At 46.9% G+C, this 17,069-nt stretch overlaps 1 protein-coding gene and 1 long non-coding RNA gene across 5 annotated transcripts in view; one reads left to right on the forward strand and one right to left on the reverse strand.

Moving 5' to 3' along the window:
* Lama3 (laminin subunit alpha 3) overlaps positions 1–17,069 on the forward strand; it is a 231,870-nt gene that overhangs the window by 198,053 nt on the left and 16,748 nt on the right. For all 4 annotated transcript variants that reach the window (XR_015642374.1, XM_087593013.1, NM_001393748.1 and 1 more), the window contains 6 exon segments: positions 1,174–1,291; positions 1,579–1,719; positions 4,232–4,371; positions 5,299–5,430; positions 9,457–9,610; positions 15,186–15,352. Coding sequence is in view for 3 of the 4 variants with exons in the window: in XM_087593013.1 (XP_087449139.1) it covers positions 1,174–1,291; positions 1,579–1,719; positions 4,232–4,371; positions 5,299–5,430; positions 9,457–9,610; positions 15,186–15,352 (852 nt within the window). In the remaining variant the exon portion in view is untranslated.
* LOC120098331 (uncharacterized) overlaps positions 1–17,069 on the reverse strand; it is a 78,767-nt gene that overhangs the window by 29,624 nt on the left and 32,074 nt on the right. The window lies entirely within an intron of this gene.

Raw genomic sequence — 17,069 nt, forward strand, 5'->3', positions numbered from 1 at the left:
CAGGGCACCACATAGGGAGATCTGTATAGAAATCATGCGAGGGCTGGCCAAATGGAGCTGTCCATGAAGTGCTCCCTGAACAAGCGTGAGAACCCGAGTTCAGTACTCTAGCACCCATATTAACACAGAGGCTCACAACCACCTGTAAGGGAGTCTGATGCCCCCTTCTGGCCTGCAGATGTATGTGCAGCAGAGAACTCATACAATAAATACAATTTTTAAAAAATTAAAAATAAGTAAAGCTAGGAATGGTAGTATTGTGCCTATAGTCCCAGTGGTAGATGTCGGAGACAAGAGCGTCCCTCAGATTTCCTGGCTAGCCAGTCTAGCTGAGTTATTGAGCCTCAGTTTCAGTGAGAGACCTGATCTCAAAAATGAGGTGGAGAGCAATACAGGAAGAAGACATCCATTGTTAACCTCCGCCCACAAGAGCACATGCGTACAAAACCGTACCCATGAGAACATGTACACACACGTACATGCATGCACCACACAGCCAGACGAGATGGCTGGGATGATGGTAACAGAGTACTAGGTACGGGTAGCACATGCAGAGCAAGGGCTGGCGTAGCCAGCCAGTGTGTATAGACAGCACTGCTGAGTGCAGCGAGCCCTCAGGGTTCCCTAAGCGCCACTTGAGTGTGTTACATATACCAAGTTAGTCACACGGCCCACGCATGGTGCAGAAGCGCAGGTCTGCATTTATACAGAGAGGTAAAGTTGCTTACTGAGGCAGGCGCAGAACTTGAACCCAGACAGCCTAGCTGCAGAGCCCACAGCCCTCACCCACTCCTGAAACTCTTGACACGCCTGTGTGTTCATGCCTGCATCCAACATCCTCCCCAGCTCTTTCCTCACAACGATGGCTTGCTCATGTAGCGTGGTTGGCAGGTAGCAGATGGACTCAAACCTAAGGATTAAATCAGCCCTGTTTTTCAGAATTTAATAAAACTAAAAACTAACCGTTTCTTCTGAGTTCACACGGTGAATAAAAAAATAGGGCCTAAAGGTTTTCAGCACATCCCTGGCTCTCAAATCTCTGAGAATTTGTTTCTACAGCACCTGCAGTTTTCAGCCTATTCATTAGACTCTCTATCCTCTGCGAGGTGCCAGCAAGCCAGTAGCTCAGGGGAGCCCAGCCTCACAGGTCTCCCTTCCACTTCCTATCCTCAGGTTTAACATCTCAACGCCTGCTTTCCAAGGCTGCATGAAGAATCTGAAGAAAACCAGTGGGGTTGTCAGGTTGAATGATACTGTGGGTGTAACCAAGAAGTGCTCAGAAGACTGGAAGGTAAGCAGGATTCAGAACCGTGTGACAGACTACGTCCCAGAGGGCTCATGGTACTGTGCAGAGCTGGCTTCATGCACTGAATGTGTAAAGATTACCAGCTCTACACACAAAACCTTACAGATGCTCAGTTACTGATTGTGTGGCCGAGCACAGAGGGGGTCGGTCTGAGCGGCACTAATGGTGGCCGTCATTTCCAGGGAAGGGGTGTAGTTCGAGAGTTCATCCAGGCATTCCTGGGCATCCAGGAAGTGAGTATAGTGCCAGTCACTTCCATGCTTGCCTTTCAGCTTGTGCGAACCGCCTCGTTCTCCAGAGGAGGGCAGATGAGCTTTACAAACTTGGACGTGCCCTCGACTGACCGCTTCCAGCTCTCCTTTGGGTTTCAGACCTTTCAACCCAGTGGCACACTACTCAATCATCAGACGCGGGTAAGGCATGGTGTGCAGTGTGCTCACGGCAAGACAAAAGCCTGGCTCCACACTTTCTGCCAAAAGCAGCAGAGAGATTTTGAAGGATGAGGAGTTGGGCATTTTATCTGCCATCACAGTTCTGGCACGAGCAATTCTCCACCTGAGGAGATCCTGAGAGAAATCTGGCTAGATGGCACATAATCTGTAGAGTTCGGTTTGTGTGCATTGAGCAACCCTTTCCATTCTTTACAGACACGTGTTAACACGAATTATAACAGCTATAGGTGATAATGTGGTTAGGAAAAGATTAAGATTTCTCCTTACTATTTCTTTTTGATTACATCTTCCAGAGAAGGTTCTTCAGATTCCTTTACTGTAGCAGTTACTGCAGAGATAATATTTATCCTGGGAGAATTAGAGTAAACAGGGTCTTGTGCTCTCTCTTCACATGCAGTAGACCCTCAGACATTCTCTCTTGCACTGGGAGGTAGGCTTGACAAGTCAAGTGCTCACTGTGTAAATCAGAGTTGGTGTTTGGATCCCCTGTGCCCATGTGAAAGCCAGTGAGCATGGCAGCCTCCCTATAATCTCAGGTCAGGGGAAGCAGACAGGGCATCCCCCTAGCAATCTGGGGCTTAGCCTCCTGAGATAGAACCTGTCAAAATAGCAAGCTCCAGGTTCAGTGAGGTCGTGTCTGTGTATATAAGGTAGACAGCAGTCCAGGAAGACACCCGAAGTCAACCTGTTCCTCCACATACATGTGCACCCATCCTACAGGCATGCACAAAAGAGAATCATACAGAGGGAGGGAGGGAAGGAGGGAGGGAGAGAAAGACAGATAGAGACAGAGACAGAGACAGACAGAAACAGAGACAGACAGACAGATAGAGACAGAGACAGAGACACTCTGGTACTCTGTTCCACAAGAAGATGCCCTCTACAGCCTCAAAGATATGAGTCAGCTTAGAAATCCACTGATAGGAAGAATGGAACTTTTAAATAAAAGTGCTTTTGATTTGTTTCTTTAGGCTTCATTGCCAATCATAGCAGATACTTGGTATCAGATCTAAAAGATTGCAATGGCTAGCTCTATGGCTATGATCAGAGCAAAATCTCTTGCCATCTGTTATCTTGTTTACCAGTCTTTGTAGATTTTTAAAATGATTCCTAAAGAGCCATGTGCCATAAGCCAGTAGAGATCATCTATCCAAGTTGGATACTTTGACCTGGTGTTCATTCATTCTTCCCTCCTCTATCTGTCTCTCTGACTCTCTGTGTCCCTCTGTCTCTGTATCTCTGTCTCTCTGTCTCTCTTGGTGAGTATATGGGCCAGAGGACACTTCATGTAGCATTCCTCAGGAGCCATACCTTGTTTGAGACAAGGCCTCCCACCAGCCTGGGCTCACCAAGTAGACTAAGCTAGTTAGCTAACAAATTCTACAGATCCTCCTATTCCTACCTCTTCAGCCTTGGGATGATAAGCATGCACCCTGCACCCAGCTTTTTCTATGTAGGTGCTTGGTTCTGAACCCTTTGTAGGTCAAAGGTTTGGACCTTTGTTCTTGTGTGACAAGCATTTTATTGACCGAGCCATACCCCCAGCTCTGACCTAGCACTTTTAATTCTTAACCCTTCTTTCTTCTGTCATGTGTAAGTACTAGCTGGTATATAGTCCACAGAATGATCAAAAGCAGTTTTAAGGATTAGATTAGCACCAAGTTAGAGCAACCCAGTGCTGTAGAGGGATCTGGAAATATCTTAGGGACATTGCTTTCAAGTTCATAAAGAGTTAGTTAAGAAACATAGTCTATCCCATTCAACAGCAGCAGAAGCCATCACTGGCTGTAGCCATCACAGGCTGTATCTGTACTGGATAAACTTCTGCAGATGAGAGGTTAACAGAGAACCCACATCTTATGGAGAACTTAAGAAATTAGACTTGATAAAGGGAACTGAGTGGAAGTGAAATAGCAAACATTCTGATGATAGATCTAAGTTACTCATTAACTGAAAAGGTTGATCATCTTGCCAGTGTTTGGATGAGAACAGGTTGGCACGGAAAATTGGGCTTCCTAGAAATAATGACCAGAACATAAAAGATTCATGGAAATCACAGGAAAGGAGTCATCATTGTAACCCATAGAGGGGAAATCCTGAGGAGGATGAATCAGCTCCTTGCTGTAAAACTTATGCAGAAGAGAATAAATTCTGATAGAAACAACTTCAAAATGTCAGTAAAAATAGGGGAAAATGATATGTGGTTTAAACGTTCTGTGCAGCTGATTAGAAAATCAAATGGACCGAATAAAAGTAGATCTAGAAAAAGACTAATACATTCATCAGTGTTGAAGTAATTTGCATAACATTTTTATATTCACAAACAAGAAGGCAAACTATTTAACAAGCATCTTTTGATCAAAAGAGTGAAGTCAAAGCATTTAGGCCAAACCCCCTGACTGTGAATGCCTAGTTTTGTCATTTGTCATCTCTAAATGCAAACTGTTGATGGTGTGTTCTGGGATGCTTACAGACAAGCAGCCTGCTGGTCACCCTGGAAGATGGGCACATTGAGTTGAGCACTAGGGACAGCAACATCCCAATTTTCAAGTCTCCAGGGACCTACATGGACGGTTTACTGCATCATGTATCTGTAATAAGTGACACCTCAGGGTGAGTGGTTTGTGTCTGCTGCCAGGATCTATTCAGTTCAACGGAGTTCTCCAGTACAGCTTTGCAGAGTATCTGTTTCCGATGCTGATACTAATTGGCTGTTCTGTGTTAGCATTTCCCTAGTTCTGTACTGATTAAATCAAATCAGTTGTTAGATGTGGATATATGGATATGTGGATATGTAGATATGTGGACAGATAAAAATTCAAAATGGACCACATATCCTAAATGTGTGAGATACCATTATAAACCTGCACATCGAACAGTGTGGATGTGCCTCCAAAAATGTAAAGAGATGGCTCACGTAAGAGTGCTCCATTGTGATTTTCTGTCCACAAGTTTAAAAACAAATCAATTGTATCAGAATCCTGGATGCTTGTTGTTCTAGAAGATAGAAGAAAGCCAGAAGGTACAATTAGCGGGAAGAGAGGCTAGGGAGCCAGACCGTGTGGTATCTTCCTGTGAATGTGAACTATATTGGTATATTCATGTTGCAAAACTTCCTTGCGGGGCTAGAGAGAAAGTACAGTGGTTAGAGAGCACTGGCTTCCCTTTAAGAGGGCCCAGGTTCAGTTCCTAGAGCTCACATGAGGGCTCACAAGGTTTCATCACCCCAATTCCAGAGGATCTTCTGGCTCCTAAGGCATGAGCACATATGAGGGGCACAGAAAGTCAGTCAAGGCACACATACGCATAAAAGAAAAAGAAGTAAGCCTTTAAAAATTGCTTGAGCAAACATGTCTATTGTTTAACTAAATGATTATGTATAAAATACATGAAAATACTTTTTACTCTAGAAAGTAATTTGGCTTGACTGTTGGGTGGCGTAGTTGAGTGGAAGGCAGTAGAGTGCTGCCTCAGAGAGGGGGTGCTGCTGTTGTTGTTTGCTAGAGGTCTCACCCTTGTCTTGCTTCTCTTCATTTTCAGTCTCCGCCTTCTCATCGATGACCAGGTCCTGAGAAGGAACCAGAGGCTTCCTAGCTTCTCTAACGCCCAGCAGTCGCTCCGCCTCGGAGGCGGTCATTTCGAGGGTTGTATCAGCAATGTTTTAGTCCAAAGGTGGGGGATCTTTTTGTCTGTGGTTATTGATAAGAGCCCACCCACCAACAGAGTATCCTACCTACCCAGTTACTGGATCAGATTTGTCAGTGTTATGAATGGCTTTCATTCCAAGTATTTCTAAAATGCGTTAAAAATCAACAAGCCAAAGCTCCTAGCAGCTTAGGGCTTGGAAAAGGTCTAATGAAAATTAACTATCTGATCATGGCCCATGAAAAAATATTCACACTGTTTGGTTTCACTTTAACCCATAACATTTGTTTGGGTCAGCTCCCCAAGGCTTTTAAGGTGAAAGGATTTCAAGGGTCTGTGCAATCCTGGACAGACTTTCAGTAGAGTGGTATTCAGAATTCCACTCATATAAGCTTTAAATGTTATCTCGAATTCAGAGCATGTTAGATAAGGACCCCTATCCTGTAGCTGTGGGACGTCCTGGCTCTGGCCGGGAACCTTAGGCTGGAACTTGCAGCCTCCCTAAATGACACCATTATCCCTCTGACCACCCCATCTGGCATGAGGGTCCTGGGCCAAGATGAGGATCACAGTTCTCACTCCTAACCATTGCTGATACATGCTCTTGAGCATGTGGGCCCATGGCTAGAGCAGGGAATAAGAGGAATGGAGAAGGCAGGGAGGTGTTTAGCTGTAGCTTATCAGCAATCCCAGTCACATGGACCTTTCCATAATCCCATCCTGGTGCTACCCTGATGTTGACCATCATTTCTGTGCCATACCATATCTACCACTTGCTTCTCAGCACATTTGATTTCCATGAATATGTATGATGCCCATTTTAAGAAAAAAAAAACAAACAAACTAGTATTCAAGCCCTGTTACACTTGAAGTCCACAGAAGTTTCCAGAGCCCATCTATCATGCAGATGCAACTTGAAGAAGTGAAAGCTTGTGTAGGACTCGTGACAGTGAGAGTGTTCCTGTAGGACTCGTGACAGTGAGAGTGTTCCTGTAGGACTCGTGACAGTGAGAGTGTTCCTGTAGGACTCGTGACAGTGAGAGTGTTCCTGTAGGACTCGTGACAGTGAGAGAGTTCCTGTAGGACTCGTGACAGTGAGAGAGTTCCTGTAGGACTCGTGACAGTGAGAGTGTTCCTGTAGGACTCGTGACAGTGAGAGTGTTCCTGTAGGACTCGTGACAGTGAGTGAGAGTGTTCCTGTAGGACTCATGACAGTGAGTGAGAGTGTTCCTGTAGGACTCGTGACAGTGAGAGTGTTCCTGTAGGACTCATGACAGTGAGAGTGTTCCTGTAGGACTCGTGACAGTGAGTGAGAGAGTTCCTGTAGGACTCGTGACAGTGAGAGTGTTCCTGTAGGACTTGTGACAGTGAGAGTGTTCCTGTAGGACTTGTGACAGTGAGAGTGTTACTGTAGGACTCGTGACAGTGAGAGTGTTCCTGTAGGACTCCTGACAGTGAGAGTGTTCCTGTAGGACTCGTGACAGTGAGTGAGAGAGTTCCTGTAGGACTCGTGACAGTGAGAGTGTTCCTGTAGGACTTGTGACAGTGAGAGTGTTCCTGTAGGACTCATGACAGTGAGAGTGTTCCTGTAGGACTTGTGACAGTGAGAGTGTTCCTGTAGGACTCATGACAGTGAGAGTGTTCCTGTAGGACTCGTGACAGTGAGAGTGTTCCTGTAGGACTCGTGACAGTGAGAGTGTTCCTGTAGGACTCGTGACAGTGAGAGTGTTCCTGTAGGACTTGTGACAGTGAGAGTGTTCCTGTAGGACTCATGACAGTGAGAGTGTTCCTGTAGGACTCGTGACAGTGAGAGAGTTCCTGTAGGACTCGTGACAGTGAGAGTGTTCCTGTAGGACTCGTGACAGTGAGAGTGTTCCTGTAGGACTCGTGACAGTGAGAGTGTTCCTGTAGGACTCGTGACAGTGAGAGTGTTCCTGTAGGACTCGTGACAGTGAGAGTGTTCCTGTAGGACTCGTGACAGTGAGAGTGTTCCTGTAGGACTCGTGACAGTGAGAGTGTTCCTGTAGGACTCGTGACAGTGAGAGTGTTCCTGTAGGACTTGTGACAGTGAGAGTGTTCCTGTAGGACTCATGACAGTGAGAGTGTTCCTGTAGGACTCGTGACAGTGAGAGAGTTCCTGTAGGACTCGTGACAGTGAGAGAGTTCCTGTAGGACTCGTGACAGTGAGAGTGTTCCTGTAGGACTCGTGACAGTGAGAGTGTTCCTGTAGGACTCGTGACAGTGAGTGAGAGTGTTCCTGTAGGACTCATGACAGTGAGTGAGAGTGTTCCTGTAGGACTCGTGACAGTGAGAGTGTTCCTGTAGGACTCATGACAGTGAGAGTGTTCCTGTAGGACTCGTGACAGTGAGTGAGAGAGTTCCTGTAGGACTCGTGACAGTGAGAGTGTTCCTGTAGGACTTGTGACAGTGAGAGTGTTCCTGTAGGACTTGTGACAGTGAGAGTGTTACTGTAGGACTCGTGACAGTGAGAGTGTTCCTGTAGGACTCCTGACAGTGAGAGTGTTCCTGTAGGACTCGTGACAGTGAGTGAGAGAGTTCCTGTAGGACTCGTGACAGTGAGAGTGTTCCTGTAGGACTTGTGACAGTGAGAGTGTTCCTGTAGGACTCATGACAGTGAGAGTGTTCCTGTAGGACTTGTGACAGTGAGAGTGTTCCTGTAGGACTCATGACAGTGAGAGTGTTCCTGTAGGACTCGTGACAGTGAGAGTGTTCCTGTAGGACTCGTGACAGTGAGAGTGTTCCTGTAGGACTCGTGACAGTGAGAGTGTTCCTGTAGGACTTGTGACAGTGAGAGTGTTCCTGTAGGACTCGTGACAGTGAGAGTGTTCCTGTAGGACTCGTGACAGTGAGAGTGTTCCTGTAGGACTCGTGACAGTGAGAGAGTTCCTGTAGGACTCGTGACAGTGAGAGAGTTCCTGTAGGACTCGTGACAGTGAGAGTGTTCCTGTAGGACTCGTGACAGTGAGAGTGTTCCTGTAGGACTCGTGACAGTGAGTGAGAGTGTTCCTGTAGGACTCATGACAGTGAGTGAGAGTGTTCCTGTAGGACTCGTGACAGTGAGAGTGTTCCTGTAGGACTCATGACAGTGAGAGTGTTCCTGTAGGACTCGTGACAGTGAGTGAGAGAGTTCCTGTAGGACTCGTGACAGTGAGAGTGTTCCTGTAGGACTTGTGACAGTGAGAGTGTTCCTGTAGGACTTGTGACAGTGAGAGTGTTACTGTAGGACTCGTGACAGTGAGAGTGTTCCTGTAGGACTCCTGACAGTGAGAGTGTTCCTGTAGGACTCGTGACAGTGAGTGAGAGAGTTCCTGTAGGACTCGTGACAGTGAGAGTGTTCCTGTAGGACTTGTGACAGTGAGAGTGTTCCTGTAGGACTCATGACAGTGAGAGTGTTCCTGTAGGACTTGTGACAGTGAGAGTGTTCCTGTAGGACTCATGACAGTGAGAGTGTTCCTGTAGGACTCGTGACAGTGAGAGTGTTCCTGTAGGACTCGTGACAGTGAGAGTGTTCCTGTAGGACTCGTGACAGTGAGAGTGTTCCTGTAGGACTCGTGACAGTGAGAGTGTTCCTGTAGGACTCATGACAGTGAGAGTGTTCCTGTAGGACTCGTGACAGTGAGAGAGTTCCTGTAGGACTCGTGACAGTGAGAGAGTTCCTGTAGGACTCGTGACAGTGAGAGTGTTCCTGTAGGACTCGTGACAGTGAGAGTGTTCCTGTAGGACTCGTGACAGTGAGAGTGTTCCTGTAGGACTCGTGACAGTGAGAGTGTTCCTGTAGGACTCGTGACAGTGAGAGTGTTCCTGTAGGACTCGTGACAGTGAGAGAGTTCCTGTAGGACTCGTGACAGTGAGAGTGTTCCTGTAGGACTCGTGACAGTGAGAGTGTTCCTGTAGGACTCGTGACAGTGAGAGTGTTCCTGTAGGACTCGTGACAGTGAGTGAGAGTGTTGTAGGAATCATGACAGTGAGAGAGTTCCTGGTCTCCCACCAGGCAAGAGTTTGGTCATAGCTTTCATTTTGCCCCCAATCCAGGTTTTCACAGAGTCCAGAAGTCCTGGATCTGGCCAGTAAATCTACCAAGAAGGATGCATCCCTAGGAGGCTGCAGTTTAAACAAGCCACCTTTTCTTATGTTGTTTAAAAGTCCCAAGAGATTTAACAAGGGCCGGATTTTCAATGTTAATCAGGTAAGTGTCAAAGCCTTACCTTTACTTCTCCTGACCCCACCTAGAGGGAGTGATGGGAAGGGAATTAGGCCATCACTCAGACTTTCGTGCCTCCATGAAGTGGCACCACAGGGTCATCACCAGTTTATGGGAACCAAAATGATAGAGCCAGTGCCTGGGAGGTGGCTGAGTCCATAGGATTATACAGTCATTCTTAAGCATGAGGACTGAACTCGGATTCCCAGCACCCATGTGAAAAGCAGGGCATAGTAGCACCATCTGCAGTCCCAGCACTGAGGAGGTAAAGATCCTTGGGCTCCACTGGCCTCCACTGGCCAGCTAAACTGGTGAGCTCCAGGCTCAGGGAGCAGCCAGTCCCGCTGAACTGGTGAGCTCCAGGCTCAGGGAGAAAGCTGTCTCAAAAACCATTGTGGCAAGCAATAGAGGAAGGCATGTGATGTTGACCTTTGATGTCCACATGCTCACACATGCTCACACATACTAAAATACATACACACTAAAATACCACAAAGTGATTTTCTCTTCAACATTTATTTTGTATCTTGATAAAAATTTGGCAATTTTTGCAGTTTCCAAAGAAATAGAACTCTAACTGGACACAAGTGAGTTCATCCTGGGAGTGCGATGCCAATAAGCCCCTATTAGGGGACAATGGGGGAAGGAAGGTGTGTTACTCGTGTCTGATAATAACATTGAGGCTCCAAAAACTAAGAAATAATGGGTCTTTCACTGGGGAAGCAGATGTCCATCACAGTAGTACCATCCTGAGCATGTGCAGTTGAACACCATGCTGCTCCTTCCTATATCCTTTGTCCAAAAATAGTAGACCGGAAATACCCTCTGTAGAGAGGACTTGCTTTATAATGAGGTCATCCTGAGAAATGCTGACTCTGGGTCACATAGAAGAGAGGTAACATAACTCGGCTGTATTAAACCAGCTCCTTGCAGTTTGTTTTACAGGGATGACCTAGTTTCATTTCTGTGGCTATGTTAAAATACCCTGGTAAAAAGCCTCTCATGGGAGAAGGGAATATATTTCAGCCTACAATTCCAGGTTATAGTCTCGCCATTGTTTCGAAGTTGAGGTGGGAACTTGAACAGCTAGTCATGATGCCTCTGCAGTTAAGAATAGAGAGAAATCAATGTATGCTTACTTGATTGCTTGCTTGTGATCAGCTAGATTTCTCCACTCATATATGTCAGGACTCTTTGCCTAGAGAATGTTGCCACCCACAGTAGTTTGGATCTTCCTATATAAATTAACTTAAGAAAATTTTCCACAGTCATGTCTACAGATGGACACATTTTAGACATTAATCTTTCATTAAGACTTTTTTCCGTGTGATTTGGGGTTCTGTCAAATTGACATTTGAAAAATAAGCATCACAAAAGCCTTATCTGAAACAAATAGAAGCTCCAAAAGGACTCTTACAAGTGTTTAAAGCTACAACATCTCACTCCCCAACCCCTACCCAAGTCAAGGTGATTGGCCCTAAAACTACCTGCCTATCTGCTAACAGACCCTAGCTTAGGTTCTGTAGACAACAGCTTTTAGATACTTGTATGTATTGGTAGCAGGTCTGGTGATTTTTTTTCCAGACTGCATGGGCTATGCCCTTCTTATGTCCCCATAAATGCCCCCTCTGTCCCCAGGGAAACCTCTATGACAAGGTATCCACATTCACTCAAGCCCAGGGTGGCTTACCTGGACTGCATATTTTAAACCCACAAGGAGTTTTGAAGTCACAGTGCTCAGTTAGCTCAGAGGTATCTGAAGAGTTTGCAGGAACCTTCAGGAGATTCTCATGTGCCCTCAAGACCAAAAGGAAGTGATGTTGCTGGCATGGAGGAATGTGACCCCTGTCATGAGTTAAACGCAAGCTCAGGGATTAAGGAATCACTTGCTCTGAGCTTGGTAACAGGGTGACCTTCCTGTATCTGACCGAGGTCACAATAAGATAAACGATCAGCCTTGACCCCCAGGCATTGTACTAAGCCCTCGTGTGGATTTTCTTACATCACTGCTCACATTTACAGAAAAGGGGTCTCAGGCTGGGACTGGTGAGCCATATTCTACAAGCAGAAGGTAGATGGTGGAGGTGCGTTCTCTTAGAGCAAGCTGCTGGGCTGCAGGAAGAGCTCTGCATTGAGCGCTTGCCTCAGTGTGGGACCCTGACTCAGTCTCCAGTAGCACTCAGCTTTGAGCATGCTCACTCCAGTGCAGTTGACATTGACCGTGTGCTCCTCACCCAGCTGTACTGCCAGCTGCACAGCGATTATTAATGGATAGTACTGAATAAGAGATAGTCTGCACTGTTTAGAAGGAGTACACTCCATGAGTGCTCAGGTTGTTATCTTACTGTAAAGCAAAGGCTGCTGCTAGAATTGTCCTTCAGAAATTAAGTCATGCATTCTGTTTGTTTTAAGCTAAGTCAGTCTGACAGCAGAGGACCTGGTGAGGAGGAAATGGATTCTACTAGTGTTCAGAAGATAGAAAACATTTAATTCAGACAATGATTTGATTTGGGGGAGAAGGGAGTGGTAGGGGACTCCTAGGGTGTCCTGTCTGGATTGCAGACTACATGACAATGCTGCAGAGAGTTTTATGGAGACAGGAGGGCAGGTATTTGGAGAAAGAAGAAATAGAGGAGTCCATGGCATTTTGAAGGCTAGGTGTCTGTAGGTCTTCCAGGTAGAGACAATTGGTGGAATTGTTGGTATTTCCTAGGGGACCTAGGCAAGTAGAGTATCATGAGGGGCATTGTTCTGAGGGACATTAGTGAATGTATTACCTAACTCTTCCCTCTTCTGTGTAAGCTCCAGATGAGATATTTTATTTCTTCCTTGACTAGTCTGTCAGTGGAGAGAATATAACAAGGCCTATGAGGTCTGCTGGACCCCTGGGTCAGACTGTCTGGGTTTGTGCTGGCTTTATGCACCGTCTAGGTATGATCATTGTCCCATGTGATGGATCTTTTTACTCCGTGTAAATGAAAACGAATACTGGTAAACTCTTCTGATGCCACCGTGAGGGTTAGGTGAGGTAGCACACACAACACACCTAGACGGGGCCAGATACAAAGCAAGCACGTGCACATGTGTTCCTTCTTACTGTAGACAGAGTACAAAGAACCCAAATGGAAGGCCACATTGTGCTGCAGGGCTAACAGAGCAGAGCTGTGTCAGGATGAGTGGTTGCTGGTTCTGCAGGAGCCCAGGGCTGGGAGACACAATGGACTTTACATGAGTATCCTCTGATCTTTCCAGGGCTTCTGCCACTTTAGCACTACTCCGCCAGCCGAAGAAAGTGGAAACTGGGCAGGCCCAGATGTTAAATTTCAGATTAGTGGGTGCGGTAGGGGGTGGTGTTGTTTCTTTAAAAGAAGCTTTTCTAAGAATACCTGGTCAGCAAATTATAGGCCCAGAATTCTCATTAAGCATAGTGTCACATCTAATAAATGTGTTCTCCAAGTCTCTGCTGGCTTGAAAACCTGATAAGCCCTGGGAACTATGGTAGACTACAGAGGAGTGTGAATCTCAAGCTGATGCCAGGTCAGGCTGTGACATAGCATGACTTGAGCATTTTCAATAGTCAATATCACGCTGTTGAAAGAGCGCTTTAAGCTGCTCAGGGGGTTAAAGCGTATTAAGCTAGCAGCAGCCTGGATGATGGAATGTCACAGGAAAATTATAGACATAAGGAGTCAACCTCTCTGATGGGCATGACCAAACATCTCTATTAAACAATGTGCAAGCTTGAGTTGCTTCTACTTAGTAGTCTGGTCCCTATTCCCCCAGAATCTAGTGCCCCCACTGTGTGTGTGTGTGTGTGTTTGCATGCAGACATATGCACACACTCTCATCTGTACTGCTAGACAAGTTCCTACTTCTGGAATACTTCCCTAATCTTCTTCTCCTTCAGAGACTATGTCTTACTAAATTGCGTAGACTGGCTCTGAACTTGCTGTCCTCCTGTCCTCTTGAGAAACAGGACTTTCAGGCCCGGCTTTGGTATATCAAGTGTACTTTCTGGGGACCATATCTGTCTGGGATGGAGTTGGAGAAAAACTCCTGATAATGAAGGAAGTTTTAGGGACGATATTTATGATTGGTTCCAGAAAGTCCCTTGCAAAGTCCCTGTGATATTTTGTCACTTGACAACTCAGAATTACCTGAGGAAAGCCTCATTGGAGGACTGCTATCAGGTTCACCTGTGGGCACACCTGTGGCAATTGTCTTCCTTGCATTAACTGGTGAGGGAAGAACCAGCCTAAACTCGAGGGGCACCATCCCCCGGCTCGGGATCCTGGACTGCGTCAGAGTGGGGTGTGCTAGGTGAGCAGTGAGCTTGCTTGTAGGCTTCTCCTGGCTGTGGGTAGGACATGATCAGCTGCTTCAAGTGCCTGCCTTGAAGGCCCCTTTCTCTCCTCAGTTGCTTTTGTCAGGGTATTTTATCACAGCAAAAGATAGGAAGCTTGGATCCCACCCAGAGGACAGTCCAGCAGTAGGTAGGACATGAAGCTTGATGCCCCCATCCTCGTCCCCCTACCCTGCTTCTCTCTGCTCTCTCGCTTGGTTGGTTCTGAGAAACACTTGCTTGATGAGCGGTGTCAAGCAGGGGAAGGATGTTTTCTGCCTGGGTTTCTGTCTGTTAGGACAGCGTCTTCCTTTTATCAACTGCTCTTCTCAAACAGCACCCCCTCAAGAGTAATGACTCTAGAGCGAGGGTTACAAGTTCATTCCTGAGCAATCCTGAGTCTTTACTTTGGCTAAGAAGATCCTCATCGAGCTCTGAGCTCTGGGGCCCAGACCTGGACTTTGCTGCAAGACAGAGGGGCGATCCAGAGACTCTCCGCTTCTTCCTCCAACTTCTCTGGGTCCATCTAGTGCTCAAAAGTTGAAAGCGTTGTCCAACACAGGACAATTTTCTATGACATCATCGATGCTGATAGCAGTGAGGACAGGTCCAGTGACCCTGTCCCTTTGCTCAGCTTAGTCTTTCACTTGCTCTGGAAGAGGAGGTGGCAGGTTTTGGCCTCCATGTCCTACTCTGGCTATCGATACTCCATGCTGGCTGTCTGCTGAGAACGCTATGGTTCTTCTGATGGTCGGTGATGGGATGGAGTACTGGGTCCCTATAGGCTGCAAATGCAGCCGTTTCCCTAAAGAGGCTGCACTTGTATAAGGCTTGAGTTACATGTATTCCCCCGAAAAAGGAGGTAAGGGAAAAGGGATATGTGGACTCTCCAAAGCCATGTCTTCTAACCTCATTCATAACTTCCTGAAGGAAAAGGCCCCCCAACTCACAGCCACATGGACACTGGGTTGGGTGGCTCTGCAGGAGAGTAAAGAAGCTGAGAATAAGTTCTCACCTTCTCTGTGTCTCCACACAGTAAGGCGCACTGGAAGGACTCTTGGGGTTGGAGGGACTGTCTCTTCTCACTGGGGCTATTTGCTAAGCCTTCCATTTTCTGCTGATTTCATATCTTAGACTCCAGTGAGAACTGACACTGGGCCAGGCAAGCACCATGTCCTTTGGACAGGCTCCTCACGGCCTCTCCTCTCTCTCTCACAGCTGATGCAAGATGCACCTCAGGCCACAAGGAGCACAGAGGCTTGGCAAGATGGGAGGTCCTGCCTACCACCTCTGAACACCAAGGCCTCTCACAGAGCCCTGCAGTTTGGAGACAGCCCCACCAGCCACTTGCTATTCAAGCTTCCCCAGGAACTGCTGAAACCTAGGTATTTCTCCTTTTCTTTTTAAAAATGTATCTTCTGGTTCCATCCAACACCGTCTGAGAACCGGCTTTCCAGTCTCTCCCAAGGAAGTCTAATCCCATGACATCATGCTCATGAAGGAGGTGTTGTCAGATTTTTGGAGACAGTCATCTGCATGAGGCAGGGGTGTGGGGGCTGTCATGTGCTCTCCCCTCCCTCTACAGATGAGACAGACATGCGGCTGCTCGGCTGCTTGCTAAGGCTGCCGCTGGTACTCAGGACCTAAACAATTAGCTTAGCTGGGAATTGAAGGTGTTCTAAAAATAAGGCTGTTATCCCACCCCCAAAGCTATTCATTATTTATGTGATAAATCACCTTTCTTCTCTTTAGTTCTGTACTGAATAGGAAATCATTCTCTTAGGTAGCCCTGGTGCCAGATTCCTAGAGAATGCTGTTAGATTTTTTTTATGCTAACGAGTTGCATCCCTGTCAGTGGGGAGGGGCTGAGCAGAAATGCTAATGATGTCAGAAGAAAGAAGGAAAGCAAGGTTTGTCCTTTTCAGGTGTCTTGAAGGAGACTTGAAGGGAAGGCTGCCAACCACTCCTTCAGACTTTCATTTTGTAAATAGAGGCAGAGGGCTTTCAGGGCAGAAAGACCAGCTTGAACTCTGTCTCTCAGCCTTGCCTAGCTATACATTGGCTGTCATATACCAGTTCAGCTTCTCTGTGATATGGGTGCCAGGATGGTTTGGTTAGGCAAGAAGTTTAATGTGGGAGAGCTTGCAAAAGGTGGTGGGGGAGGAGCAGGCATAGGCTGGGAGAGCCTGAGACTGGGTTGGGCCATTTGTACAGAGTGGAGCCGGTCTCAGGATGCAGCATAGCCCTGAGGAAGCCATCTTATCCTGCAGGGGCCCTGAAGCAGAGACTACCTTAGAAGAGTCAGATTTGGGCATAAAAGTCTGTTTCAGTGTGCCTGCCATTCACAACCAACCCAAGGGGACCCAACCTGGGGACCCCTCTGTGTCCCTGCAGCAGGCCTTCTTGAAATGAGCACATCTTGGTCACCTTTGTATTCAGTGTATCTTTTCTAAATTTATACTTCCTTTCTGGGTCTGCCTGGCATTTTAGAGACTGGTTGCATCTTGCTAACCTTCACTTTCTCGTTGATTAAAAGAGGGTAATATTGATTTCCTGACAGTGAAGACAGGTTAATAGTTTAAATGAGGTTGGCCCTTGGAGTCCACTCAAAGAAGCACAGGGTGACTCAGGTTTGATGGTCAGAAGAACCTGAAGAAAAACTTTGAGCAAGAGGTTTTTATGTCTCCAGTGACACCCCTCACCCCCATGGAGCATCTAAGAGCCTCTCATTTGCTGAAGTTGGGCTTATAGAAGACCAGAGCAGGAGGGGATGGCCTTCCATCGGTTCTTCTGATGACATCATCACTTCTGGGAAGGGAGGCCCATTGTCTAGTCCTGCTCCCTTGGCCATGCTGACCTTAATGACAGCAACTGCTCATCTGAAAGAAAGGGCATCTGTAGATGCTGTCCTGACTGCCCTGTCCCCAGCCTTCCCCAGGTTCTTCTCTCCCAGCTCCCCGTGCCCCAGCATTTTCTCCCTTCCTACATTCAACATGGTGACTTATCTGCCTGAGTCAACCCTGATGCTTTCTCATCCAGGGAACATTTCAAAGGTAAAGTGTGGGGTGGGGTGGGGTGGGAGGGCAGAAAGGTAATCACTTC

Source organism: Rattus norvegicus, chromosome 18, assembly GCF_021556685.1.
Source record: "Rattus norvegicus strain SHRSP/BbbUtx chromosome 18, alternate assembly SHRSP_T2T, whole genome shotgun sequence".
Lineage (NCBI taxonomy): Eukaryota > Metazoa > Chordata > Mammalia > Rodentia > Muridae > Rattus > Rattus norvegicus.